Source organism: Cyprinodon variegatus, unplaced genomic scaffold, assembly GCF_000732505.1.
Source record: "Cyprinodon variegatus isolate N-32 unplaced genomic scaffold, C_variegatus-1.0 Scaffold2, whole genome shotgun sequence".
In the NCBI taxonomy this organism is placed as follows: Eukaryota; Metazoa; Chordata; class Actinopteri; order Cyprinodontiformes; family Cyprinodontidae; genus Cyprinodon; species Cyprinodon variegatus.
The window spans coordinates 2,126,029-2,140,223 of record NW_015150455.1 but is presented as its reverse complement, the minus strand read 5'-3'; the positions used below and the strand labels follow the sequence as shown (position 1 = coordinate 2,140,223).

Here is a 14,195-nt window from a genome sequence, read left to right as displayed (position 1 = left end):
AATAACATTTTCTTTATGTTTTTCTGCCATGTTTGTACGTGAAAAAATAAAGCATCGGTTTAATATCTTCTTCTTCTTTGATTCATTGGCGGTTGGCAAGAAGCATTTAGTTGCATTACCGCCACTTACTGGTATGGAGTGTCGTTCGTGATGGACTATCTACTAATAAACAAATTCTAAGGAAAAAAAAACTATAACTATATATATATATATATATATATATATATATACACACACAAATATGCTTATACATAACTTTGTATTCTACTGTCTATATCATACACACATTCGCCCTATCTTGCTTTTGAATTTTGGAAAGTGTATAATTAAGTCCTGTATGCCCAAATCTTAACCTCGTTATCACTCTCTCCTCCTTTCTATTCTGTCTTCAATTTTTTTCTTTTTCCAACCATTTTCTGAATTTTATAAAACCGTCTTCCTGTTTTTTCTTCACCCCACCTTTTTTTGTGCCATTTTTCCATCAGGTTTTCTTTAATACTCTTTCCCTCCGATTTTACTTGTTTTAACTGTAAAACTAATAGGATTTTGATTTGCATTTTATCTGCCTGTAAAAGTGCGGAAAGCCTGAGTTCCTTTAAATCAAGACTAAAAACACATTTGTTTAGGATTGCCTTCNAAGCATTTAGTTGCATTACCGCCACTTACTGGTATGGAGTGTGGTTCGTGATGGACTATCTACTAATAAACATAAATTCTAAGGGGAAAAAAACAACTATATATATATATATATATATATATATATATATATATATATATATATATATATATATATATATACACACTATACACACACACAAATATGCTTATACATAACTTTGTATTCTACAGTCTATATCATACACACATTCGCCCTCTCTCGCTTTTGAATTTTGAAGTGTATAATTAAGTCCTGTATGCCCAAATCTTAACCTCATTATCACTCTCTCCTCCTTTCTATTCTGTCTTCAATTTCTTCTTTTTCCAACCATCTTCTGAATTTTATAAAACCGTCTTCCTGTTTTTTCTTCACCCCACCTTTTTTGTGTGTGCCATTTTTCCATCAGGTTTTCTTTAATACTCTTTCCCTCCGATTTTACTTGTTTTAACTGTAAAACTAATAGGATTTTGATTAGCATATAATCTGCCTGTAAAAGTGCGGAAAGCCTGAGTTCCTTTAAATCAAGACTAAAAACACATTTGTTTAGGATTGCCTTCAACTGTTCTAGTTAAACAGTTCAACTAAAACATATTTTTTGTAGTCCAACTGTTTTTAATATTCTTTTTTGTTTTTGCGTTTTTTTACTTAATTTTTTTTATGTTTTCCTACTTGCTTTGATTCTGTATTATCTTTCTGTATTTGAATCATGTAAAGCACTTTGCATTGTCTTTGTACTGAATTGTGCTATACAAATACATACATTTGCCTTGCCTTGCTCGTTTCCTTCTACTCCAATATGTACTGGAATCTACACAATACAACTATCTAACCGATATTTTTATTCTGAATAATATATTTCTAATAGAATGTCCATCCTACTATCTGATCCGTTTAGAAAAAGGACCAATCGCTGGCTCATCCGTGGGTCACATGACAATGGATTATGACGTCAATTTCCTGCGACGAGTGTTTCCGCCAGACATTTCTTCACACGGTCGCTTATCTCTAATATATATCCACAGTTTTAGGTAAGTAACTATTCGCCTTCATTGATTTTGATTTTGTGTTTATTCAGACTTCATGATTTTAGTGCTAGAATAGAAAACGAGGAGGATAGCGTCGGTTTGTGCGTCCCTTCTTTCCCACACAAGGTCAGGATCCGGTGTTACATGACAGGAACATGTTCAGTCTCAGTTTTTCCTTTTGGAAAACTAAATGAAGAACTTTTCGATGCATACACTTGGAAATCCGCACTAAAACTGATTCAGTTTGTATACCGTGCATGTCTCCAATCTTACAAGAACTTCATGCTTCCAATACCTCTGTGATGCTAATGTGGAGATCTGGCTCTTTATCATCCAGGACATAAAAGTTGGCATTTACTGAATTCTGACAGATTCATGCAAACTCACATGTCTGATTCCTCACTACAAAACTTTACCATGTTATGACGGGCATTATTATTATTATTCGATTATCATGCTTCTAGTTGTATAAACGATTTGAGCAGCTGCTCATTTCGGATACTGTAGATGATTTCCACTCAGTGGCTCATTCCTCTGATTTAACTATTAATCTACACTTTGTTCACTGTGTTCTGTTCAAACCTGCTCTGATGCTTTTTCAGACAATTGAGGTTTATTTACCCTGTTTAGAAAGCTATTAAATTTCACTAAAAAATAATCAAAGAAAATTGCTAATTATTTGTTGAAGTAGTATGTTTATCTAATTGAAAATAAATGAGTGGAAGTGTTTCTCTACCTCATTTAGCCTTTTTAATCAAAGTCATTCTGCAGTATAATGATCAAATGATCCTCAGTTTTACCTGGAAGAAAAACTGCAACCCTGGCTTGAAATAAATGTTTTGTAGACTTTTATTATCACTCTTAATTTCATTCTGTGGCAGAGCAGTTGGCTTTTTTTTTTATTTTTTTTATTATTCTGTTGTTTTTTGTGTCTGTTATATATACTTGTCACATGTAAAGTTAGAAACATTTCTAAAAATCTGTCCGAATCTTAACTCACTTCTTTAACAGCTAATTATCGTTTAATATGACAAAGATATGGATAATTGTTACCAGGCTTAATCTTTACCTCAGCGGAAGCAAATCAAAATGTAAGATTAATCTTTGTACAGTCAAAGCAGTTAGTGGTGTTAAAAACATTGCATTTGCTTCATCCACCCAATTACTCTTTGGAAGAGTTTTTTTTTTTTTTTTTTTGCTGCATTAGGAAATGGAATTCTACTTGACATAGTTGCAATGATGATAGTTGAGTCTATTCTATTTCTGTAATTAAAAATCAGCCTGCCCACCCCTTCCTCTTTCCCCAAACATAAATTGGACATTTTAGTTCACTTTTGCAGGGCCAGTTTCCGTTGTCCTCCTCTTCACCTGGGACCGGTAAGCAGGGACAGCAGTCTCAGCAGAGAATCCCAGACCTTCCTCTTCACAGACACTTCCAGCTCTGCCAGGAGAAGCCTAAGATGCTCCCAGGCCAGCTAGGAGACATAGTCCCTATGGTTTGTCTTGGGACCCCGGTTGCACTTTCCTGAAATGCCTCCTGAGGGCGGCGTCCAGAACAGACGTCTGAGCCATCTCAGCAGACTCCTCCTGATGTGGAGGAGAATCGGCTGTACTCCAAGGTCCTCATCCTGTCTCTGAGAAAGAGCCCAGCCACATTGGGAGGAAGCTCATTTCAGCTGCTTGTATCCGGGATCTAGGTTCTTTGGGTCACAATCCAGATTTCATGACCATAGGTGAGGGTAAGAATGTAGACAGACAGATAAATTGAGAGCTTTGCCTTTTCACTCAGCTCTCCACGACACATTGGAGAAATGTATCTCTGCATTTAACCCATCCCAGACCATAAGCGCACTGCCCTAACCACTAGGCCCTCATTCCCTCAATGCATGTATGCATTATAGCTGCTGCTGCTGCTCTGATCTATCAATCTCCTTATCTATTCTCCACTAACTCCTGAACAGGACCCCAAGATGCTTAAAATCCTCCACTTTAGGCAGGGAATCTCCTCCAACCTGAATAGACCAAGCCACCTTTTTCCAGTCCAGAATAAAGGCCTCGGACTTTTAAGAGCCGATTCTCATCCTAGCTGCTTCACACCCAGCTGCTAACCGCCGCTGTGCATCCTGTCAATCAATTTGACTGTATGATCTGGTTGAATCGTCTCTGTAAAGGGCCTTGAGATGGCATTTTTTGTGAATTGGCGCTACATAAATAAACTGAATTAAATTTAATTGTCGGTCTTGGAAGGAGGGAGCCAGCCTGCAGAGCCATGTCATCTGCATAAAGCAGGGATAAGATCTGCCAGTCCCCAAACCAGACCCCTCTGCCCCTTTGCTGTGCCTAGAAATCCCGGCCATAAAGGTTATAAACAGCACCAGTGACAGAGAGCAGCTCTGTCGGGAGTCCAACATACACCAGGCCCAATTTAATGCCTTTTTCCAGTCCATTATCTTTAAATCCAATAGGTGGTTATACGTTAAAATCCCTATAGATCAGTTCTGTGTCAGTTTCTTATACCCTCCATCATATTTGGTCACCCAAATCCCCTTTCATCTCATTCATTTGGTTTATCTGAACCAAATCAGTTCGTATTCTCCCTGACAAAATACATTTGAGTTGTTACCAAGTGAATAGCTGAATGATTTATGTATTTTTACACGATCAGATAATGTACCTATTATAGGGATATGGGTTAGTTTGTCCTTTAATCAAAACCAGTTTGAAAATATCTGTTCTTATGAGTTTAATGTACTAGAATGCTTGAAAATGGCTACAACAAACTGGAGTTTGGATGATATTTTGAACCATTTAATAAAATTAATATACAGCTGAAAAATGACGGGAATATGTTCAAGGATGGTATTAATGAAGGGTCAAGATATGCCCTGTTTTCATTTTATTTAACTGATTAATTAAACACAACAGAAAGAAGTTGGTGGATTCCTGCATCTCGACAAGTCAACTAACTTCAACAAAACAAGCCAGATTTAATTTTGCTAACTCTGATTTTTACAGCTCTACGGTGGGATGTTGGTTTTTAGATTGTGAGGACTTCTACTCTCCAGTCCCACCTCTCTGACCCAATGGCCAACCGCCTGCTAGGCAGATGTGCCCGCCTGATCTGCAAGTCCTCCTCTCAGGCTGTGTCGGCTGTCAGCACTGTTCGCTTCCATCCGCCGTTGGGCGGATCAGTAGAGGTACCAAGGATTAGAAGCTGGCTATGGGTCACTGAGAGGCTGCTCTGTGAAAGCCCTGTAACCAAAGATGAACCTTATCCCAGTGCTCCTCCTCGCACCCAGCTGGATGAGACGATGGAGAAGGCGACAGCTCCAGAGGACATCCTGTCCACTTGGGAAGCATATGGAGGTAATGGTAATCAGGCGGCTGTGGCCCTGATGAAGTGGACTCAGCTAATGCTTAAGACAAAGGGAAAGTTTAAGGGAGACCAAACGGAAATCCTGACAGATTCAAGGCTCATGGATATAATGGACACTCTGTCAAAACAGGTAAGGATTCCTCTGTTTATCACTCCTCCTCTTATATAGTATTTGTGTCAGTTTATATCTGATATCTGTACATTCTTTTACTCCAGGTGTCGCTGGTGTGGAATGGCAATCTGGTGACCGTTTTAAGGACCCTCTGGATCATGAGGATTCCCCCTACCCATCCGTTACTGGCTTCAGTCCAGACGGAAATCCTCTGGAGAGTCCGCAGGCTATCCTACAAGCAACTGGGCTTCTTGATAGACTGGGGAGTAGCCAGGAAATCTCCACAAGATGTAGCGATTGTGAACGCTGCCCTTAAACAGATGGAGCTGCGATGGACTGAAATCGCAGATGCTAAAACTGTCACTGCTTTGTTATCCAAAGGAGAACACATGCCACCTACCTTGATGGATAAACTTGAAGACAAGGTTTCATCTATTTTACTTACATATAATATAAACTGAAATTAATGACAATAAGTTAGAATATAATTGAAAATGAAATTTTATTTAAATGTTATTACAATTTATATAGAATGAATTTATCATCTGCATAGGGAAAACTGATGACAAATGTTTGTCGCTTTACAAGCTGGCTGTTTGTAGTATTTTGTGCAGAGAATTGTACCATCTTTTAAATAATATTTTAATTTATTAAGAGCTGCTTATATCAGTGATGTATCTCGTGACAAATTTGAATCCCATTTCTATTGTTTTTAGGCTTTGGAGCTCTCGGAAAGCTTTTCAGCAGAAGATATTAGGAAGGTCTGTGTAGCTTTGGCAGCACAGAGCCGTAGAAGTGTCCCATTACTCAGGGCTGTGTCTTACCACCTCCTCCAGAAGCCCTCATCTGAGTACACCACTCCATTAATAATGGATCTGGCCTTCGCATTTGGTAAGACCTCTGAAAATGAAAAAATGTCTGTCGTGTTTTAATGTTTGTATAGGAATATCTGCCCCTTATTCAGGTAAATGTTTGACCTTTCACATTTTAATTTGGGCCGGGACTTTAACACATTCATTTCAATTATTAAATTATAAAATTTTACTGCTTTAAAAAAATATATATGCAATTAATTGCATTTTCTTATATACTAAAATATGGGAGAGGGAGCCTGTTTTAATTCATGAAATCGATGTGCAAATACAATAATGTATCTTTAGATTTTATTAAACTTTATAGTAGGCTAAATGAGACCCTATATGCAGCTTGTTGGGGGTTTTTTTTACCTAAAATTTCTCTCTGCTCAGTTCAGCCCTCAGTTTTCCCCCCCTTCACTGAGTTGGAGACAACATGTCCGCTATAAAAAATATTGTGGGGGCAAAAAGGCTGAGCGTCTCTAAACTGATGTAGCAAAATGTGCAGAAAAATAAGGATATATTTAGGGCAACAAGTGCAGCAGAAGTGCTAGCATCAGAGCGGAGTGAGAGCAGGATGTCAGGTGATAAACAACAGAGGAAGAGAAGGATGCCTGAATAATCCTAACAGACTGGTAAGAACTAAATGAAGGTGTTAGAAGGAGCAGACTGGATTTAAAAACAAAGAATATAATTTTGTCTTCAAGGAATATTTTCACCATTACAGCAGCATCGGTAATTGATTGGAATACTGGCATAATATAGATTATATTTCTGTAAATTAACAGAGTAGCTCTGCTTAAACATAGTTTTACTCAAGTAAAAGTTGGAATTGTCGTTTACAAACATATTTAAGAATAGAAAATGGTTTGGTTAAAAAGGCTGCTCTTGTCTACTACATGTGAATTAAATGTTTAAACATGCTTAAAATGAAATGGACACATAATATCATATGCAATCTTAGAATTTTAAAGCTTAAAATAACAAAAGGTTAGAAAAATACCAGAATTTCACAATTCAGGCAGAACTAATCCCCCTCAAATAAATATAAATATTTGGATTAAAATCAGTGAATAATAATAAAGAGAATAATAATAACTGTGTTGTACGCATATAAACCTTGTAATTAAGTCAATATTTTAATCACATCCAACAACTATTTAAACTCATATTGTCCCTGAAAACATAAAAAAGTTGTAAAGATTCATATTGGGTGTAATTTATAGAAGATTGTGCAAATCCTTATAACTAAAAGTCTTATTTTTCTGTTAATTCTTTGTAGGAAAGCTGAATTTCAACCATTCCCAGGTTTTTCAACGAATTGCCGGCGAGTTGCTCCCCAGAGTTCCTGAGCTCATTTCCACTGATGTTACACGCTGTGCCAAGTCATTGGGCTTTCTTAAATGGCTCCACATTCCTCTCTTTGAAGCCTTTGCTGAGGTCAGTTGCCTCTTTTCCAGTGTCTCATCTATTTCTCAGTTTATTTTTTCCCCTCTCTTGTTTCTTACTCACTGTCCTTTGTTTTGTGTCCCCCAGCATTACATAGCAAACAGTGAGAAGTATAGCACCCTCCAGCTCTGCAATCTTCTCATGACGTTTGCCAGACTTGGCTTCCAGCCGAGCAAAGGAGAGGAGTTTTTTAGCAAGGTACTAATGAGTTAAGTGGCTGCTGTTCTCTCAGCTGTGCACTGTTGGTTCCACTTACCTGTGTTCTGTGTTTCTCGGTAGGTTCATGTTGTGCTGAAAGAGTCTCTCGCGAGCCTGGAGCCTTTTTTGCAGACGGATGTGGTGTGGTCTCTGTGTATTTTACAGCAGGCCAAGCCTCATTATCTCATCCCTCTGACTCAAACAAGTCATGTTGCAAAGCTATCGGGTAAGATGGTGTTAAGAGTCTTTGTTGAAAATGACAAGCCTTCGGCAGGATCTTAATTTTCCGAAGATTTTTTACACTAAATTTACGTAAAAAGCTCCTGAAAGGGAGGTAAATTCTGAAATTGTAACTATTTTGGGAAAGATATCAAGAAAACGAAGCTTTATTAAATGATCTTCATGTGCTTCATCTAGGCAGGAGATGATAGTAACAAAACAACTTTGTAAATATGCAATAAGTATCAGTTCACTTACCCCCCCCCTCCTTTGCAGTTCAGCCGATTTTTTTTTTAACACCTTAATTTATTGTCCTGTTTCCTTCATCCCTCTTATATTATGTTTTTATGTTAAATGCAATGATGATTCTTGTAATAAATGTTAAATAGATGCTCAGGTAGCTAAAAAAGAAAAGCAAACGAATAGTTGATCCCAAAGGAACGTTTAACTCTAGACTTAAGTACAAAAAGATGGTGAATTAAAAAAGAATTGAGTATCACTTCAGGTATCAACTCTGATTTCCAAGTGAAACTAATGTTATTTTTTTAGCCTTTCAATATTCAGTTTCAAATACACTCTGAATTATGTTAGAAACCATATATGCAACCCCCAACACCCACATGAGGCAAGGCCAATAAAAGTAATATTGAACATAGAGAAGTAGAAATCAGTATCCTCTGTGCACCGGAAATTGCATTCGGGGAACATTGGCAGGAATTTTTTTCTCTGCAAGTCAAAGTATATTAACAAACTCACCAAATTGTCTTTGCACAAATTAGAAAAAAACCTCCCTATTCTTATCCTGTCACAGAGGGAAGCTGTTGTATTCATGACCCATTCTTATCATCATGAAACATGTTGTGACCAACTATCCATTTAGATTAATGTTGAATATTTGATTATTTAAAACCCAATTATGAGTTATTTATCTTTTGTGTAAAGTACGGTAGGTGTGTTTTTCAAAACAAAAGACGGACTGCTTAAAAAGAAAAAAAATTGTCCTTTACCTTACATATTTCCCAATTTTAAACTATCTGGTATTTTATTGAACGTCTCAAATGAAGTCAAATATCTTGGTCACGTGTTGACAGACCGTATGTCTGATGATGAGGACATTTACCGTCAGGTCCGAATGATATACGCTCAGGCAAATATCCTTGTCCGGATGTTTGGATTCTGTTCTGACGAAGTGAAACTGAACTTGTTCAGATCATATTGCACATCACTGTATACAGCACATTTGTGGTGCAACTTTAAAAAGCCAGTCTTCATAAGTTGAAGGTGGCTTATAATGATGCACTAAGACTTATGTTAAATAAGCCCAGATGGACCAGTGCCAGTGAATTGTTTATATCTGTTAGTGTCAGGACTTTTATGGCCGTTTTGAGAAAGCTTATGTATAAATTTATTTGTCGTCTAAATGAGTCTGATAATAGAATTATTTTACTGATGACCAATGTCAAATATAGTGCAGTTAAATACTCATCTGTGCTTTGGAGACATTGGTATAATTGCCTCCTGAAGGGTTAGGCACTTTCTCTGTTGTACTCTTATTCTTTTTTATTCTTAGTGTATCTGTTTTCTTTTAATGTGTATAGGACCTTGAGTCTGTAATAATAATAAAAATCAACCAATCAATCATATTATAACATTAGTTGCTAAACACAAAACCTCTGTATTCCAGCTTATGTTATTGAGAAACATTTGATTAAACCTCAATTTCTGCTCCAGAATGTCACCTTATACTGGAAAAAAAGACATTCCCAAAGCTGATATTTCCACACGGGTTATCCATAGATCCATTAGTGTATGAGGAGGAAAAGCTCATATTTAATGGGGGAGATGTAAAGTTGTCTCCACCAAACTAGAGAATGTGGGTAATGTGTTCATGTTTGTACACTCTCATCAGGACTCTAGCTTCAGAGTTTGGGATGCATTAAAACCTCTGTAGACTCTTTTTAGGGATCCTGATGAGAATTGTGTTACAGTAGTCTGGTCATGAGGAGGCTCAGTTATGGACCAGCTTTTCGGTATCTGATGGGGAAAGGATAGGGTGGAGTTAAGAGATTTCCTGAGGTGATCGAAGCAGGTCTTGGTGTAAAAATGAACATCTCCAAGATTGTTTTCCACTGATGAAATGGAACCAGCAAGCTGATATAAATTAGCTTGTTTAATCAAGCACTTGATTTCCTGGCTCAAGAGAGATTGTGTCTATCGAACATGAGCTAAGGAACAGTTATTCTTTCAGTTTCAAAAAAATTGTCTAATTCCTTCAATGCCTCAATAGATGGCAGTATTGCCTTGTAACAGTCCTGCTATAACTTATCTCTGTTGAAGGTTATGATTGTTGAAGAATTATTGGAAGCCATTTCTTTTAATAATGTATTTTCATTCTTCTGTTTGCAGAAGGGAGCCCAGTTCGAGTGGAGAATTATAAACTGAAGCTGCTGCACATTGCTGCCACTCTCCTCTTGGAGCATCCCGGCTCCTCGGACACCGTCCCGTCTCTCAGCGTCCTGTCTGTCCCAGCCACCAGCTCCTCTTTAACGGAGCTGCAGAGCAGCCTGCGAGAAGTGTTGCAGAGCTTGGTGGGTGGGAATGAGGGGGCCCTTCGCACAGGTGTCGACACAGTGTTTGGGTGGAGAATTGGTGAGCGGGAGGTTATAAATTTGTCCAGTTGAAGACTTTTTTACCTTTTTATAAATTGAATCTTTTTTTACTGATACCTATTATTTTTCTCATTAGATGGAGAGATTGTTGTCGACTGCGACAACAAACCAGTTGACATATCAATGTTAAAAGCCCCTCATCTTCCACATGGAGGAGGTGACCAGGATTTGCCTGCAGGGGCAAGACGGTGAGTCATGGGGGGGAGAATAACTGATTCATTAAAAGGTATCACTTTTACTTTTGTTTCTAAAGCTTTTGCTTTTTCTGTTTCTGTTTTTTTATTTTTTAGATTAGCTTTTTTAGGATGGGAATTCCCTAATTTTGGCTCTAAGAGCAGAGACCTTCTGGGACGCTTTGTCATGATGAAGAGACATCTTCAGTTGGCTGGTTTCATCCTAGTGGAGGTATGGAGGCTAAGACAGTATATCCAGTCTCTACTCTAAAGCTGCTAGCAACAATAATCAGGTTTGCTGAGTTGAAGCAGTATTTCATTTTAAAAGGGCAGAGCAAGCAGATCTGTGCTGCTGCATCTGACAGACAGAGAACGTGCATAAAATGGACCAAATGGTTTTCTAGGACTGCATGTAAGGTGCATCCTGCTGCATTCTGTGGTATTAATAGAGCTCCAGCCACAGCTCTTTCATCTAGGCCAATCCAAGCTCTGCCCTCCTTCACATCTAGGACAATCTCGTTACTTCCCAGTAGCTTAAATTCCCTCAAAGGTTGGCTGTTTTGCAAGATATTTAAACTTCTATGTCTGAAAATGTCCTCATTATTATTATTTACAAATTTTTGATCATAAAGCCTCTAAATTAAATAAAACTTTGGTGATTTGACCCTTGAGTAATTGTATTAAGTCTCGGTTATATTCTGTTTTATGATCACTTAAAGAGCTGACTTCCTGAATAGAATTTGTAGTTTATCAAAAGGAAATCTTTCTCAGAAATGAACACTATGAGCTAGTTTATTTTATGTAAAGTATTAAAAAAGTATAATTATTCCAATTTCTGTTAAAATGTTAAAAATATATCAGTTTTAATATCTTACATTCATCAGTTTTTATAACATCACATGAAACTTTAAAAAAGATTTAGTAGTTGAATGATGAGCTATAAAGCGTCAGAATCAGAATTACTTTATTAATCCCTTGCGGGAAATTCTTTTCCTGTAGTGTGCCAACCAAGAAAAGTTAGATTATCAGCATGAGCCCGACACTTGATGTTGATTTGCTCAGCCTCTAGGTCAATAGGGGACAGATTTATTTAGATTTATTCTTTGTGAGAAATTATTACAGTCTGGTTTTCTACTTTATTAGAAATTATTAACATCTACCTGTTGTAGAAGTCCCTACAGGAGTTACTACAATGTTTATTTTCTGTTTTATATCAATAAAGTATTTTTGTATTGAGAACTGAAATACCTCAAAGGAAAAATATAATTAGCATTCATTTTGAGTCTGGTTGGTTTAAAAAGAAACTCAGAAATTTCAGCTAAAATTTTAACTTAATTTACAGGATGTTGTGTAAAACTTCCAAGTCTGACTGAGAGACCCAAGACTTAAGTTTTAATGAACCATGAAGCATACTTTATATAAGTGTATAATCACTGGTGCTTGTCTAATAACAACCCCCCCCATTCTTTTACTTCAAGTACCTAAAATAAAAAGATATCAAATATAAAGAGAAGGTGAGGGTATGTTAAGTCTTAAGCTATTGAAAACCTCCATTTCATCCTCTTTAAGGTGCCATACTATGAGTGGCTGGAGCTGAAGACGGAGAGGCAGAAACTAGCATACCTGAAGGACAAAATGGGGAAGGCTGTGGCGGAGGACATGGCCAAGTGAACCGAGGAACACTTTCAAAGCCTTAGAGCTTTCTCAATCCAGCGGGACCCACAGGGAATGCACACATCCACCCACGTTCACTCTCGGGTTGGAGCAAGATCGCATGTTTTCTCTCTCGTTCCCCTGGCAACATGTGGGGCTTTCCCTGTTTCCATGGTAATGGCGAGTAAAGAGTTTAGGATGAGAAGAGAGGTTGAAATAAACACAACAGAGATATGATCTGATCAAGGACTTTGTCTTTAAATGTATAAGTGGTTTGCTGCAACAGAGGTTCTGGAGTTAAGTAAATTATTTGGATGAAGAATGTAACTATCAGAATATATTATATCTGATGATGTGTCAACTAATAATAAAATAAATAGTTTATTACAATTGTTCTAAGTGTTTTTGATTGAATCCAACAGGAAGCTACACATGTATACATGTTAATTCATGTATACAGTTTCAGTATTATAAAATCATCATTTGAAAAATATCTCTTCAAAGTAAAAAACTCAATTTGAAGCTTTATGAAATTTAAAACACCTAAAGATTATACTTTTTTTTTTACAAAGTTGTTGGTTGATATGCATGTTTGTGGGATAGCACAGCCATGGAGAGACGGCGAGAACCAGAGATGAAGAGTGCCGCCCAGAAACCGCTTGCATAACCTCAGGGACAGCAGTGCATTCAGACTTCAGATGCTGTGAGGCAGAGAAAAAGCGGATTACCCACAGAACATCCCTTGAATCAGGACAAAGGCTATATGTTTCTTTTTTTCTTCTATGAAGCTACATTTCTGCAAAATAGTTGAGGCATAAATGCTAAAAAGTACTGCAAAAACCTGAGGTGAACCTGAGAAACACTTCATTTTGAACCTCCAGAATTGTTTTGTTAAAGGTATGAGTGTTTCATGAAGGTTATTAGATTCTATCTATAAAAGCGTCGATCTCTTCTGCTGAACTAGCACTCTGGCCGTGGGAAGTTTTGGGTTGCCATGGAAACTACAGTTGCAGATCCTCTGGCACTAGATATATAAGTCTTTGTATCTCTGCTCCTGCTCTTTACTGCTGCACCATTCCTCTGTTTGTATTTAATCAATCCTGTCTTTATCAAATGGGGAGTGAGAGTGCAAATATTCAGATTCTAATTTAAAGATTCACACCAAGACTGGACTTGATTTACTCTGAAGTAGGCCTGTTTTATGCTATGGGTTTATAAAGATTTTAGCTGAAATCTCTGCATTAGCTTTATTTGAAAAAAGCTGTCGTATGTCAAAAAAAATATACAAGTTAACTTACAGAGCATGTTAAAATAAGAGAACCTTTAGAAAGGGGGTCTTTAAAAATAACCTGTTTAAGTCTGTTTAAAACACAAAAACAAATTTATTTTATAAAGCTTATCAAAATCCTACAGGAATTTTATTGAACTAACTTTATAGTGATTCTGGACATAAGGTTATGAACACAATAAAAAAGTGTAGTTTAACAAAGAAACTGGTAAACTGGTTTAAAATGTCAAAAATGTGGTTTTCTGAGCATTTTGTCCATTTAAGTGAAGGGCTCTAATCGTTTTAGCATTTTCTGTGGTTCTTGCATTGTTTTCAGATGTAGGGAATTTAATTTTAGCAATTCTGAAGTGCCTAATCTAATTCAGGTGATCCTGTTTGATAAAGATTGACACAAGCCACGAAAGTGGCAATAAAGCATAATTTATGCTTGTTTCACCCCTTTTCAATATAAAACAACTGGTTTTATAGTTCACCAGAGAGTCTGAAATAATCTAAATATTTTTTTCTGAAATTGTGTGGGT

At 37.1% G+C, this 14,195-nt stretch overlaps 1 protein-coding gene across 1 annotated transcript; it reads left to right on the top strand.

Annotated features, from left to right (window-relative positions):
• Window positions 1–1,571: 1,571 nt before the first annotated feature.
• tbrg4 (transforming growth factor beta regulator 4) lies at window positions 1,572–12,765 on the top strand. The gene is made up of 11 exons (XM_015402993.1): window positions 1,572–1,686; window positions 4,699–5,189; window positions 5,276–5,596; window positions 5,888–6,062; window positions 7,308–7,465; window positions 7,562–7,672; window positions 7,754–7,898; window positions 10,298–10,540; window positions 10,637–10,748; window positions 10,851–10,965; window positions 12,303–12,765. Exons 2-11 carry the CDS (start codon window positions 4,767–4,769, stop codon window positions 12,402–12,404), a joined length of 1,905 nt encoding a protein of 634 aa, XP_015258479.1. The 5' UTR covers window positions 1,572–1,686; window positions 4,699–4,766; the 3' UTR covers window positions 12,405–12,765.
• Window positions 12,766–14,195: the final 1,430 nt, after the last annotated feature.

Coding starts and splice junctions, on each gene's coding strand:
- tbrg4 (XM_015402993.1), top strand. CDS start 4,767: ATGGCCAACCGCCTGCTAGGCAGATGTGCCCGCCTGATCTGCAAGTCC. Junction 5,597..5,887: donor TGGATAAACTTGAAGACAAG/GTTTCATCTATT, acceptor TATTGTTTTTAG/GCTTTGGAGCTCTCGGAAAG. Junction 7,673..7,753: donor GAGAGGAGTTTTTTAGCAAG/GTACTAATGAGT, acceptor GTTTCTCGGTAG/GTTCATGTTGTGCTGAAAGA.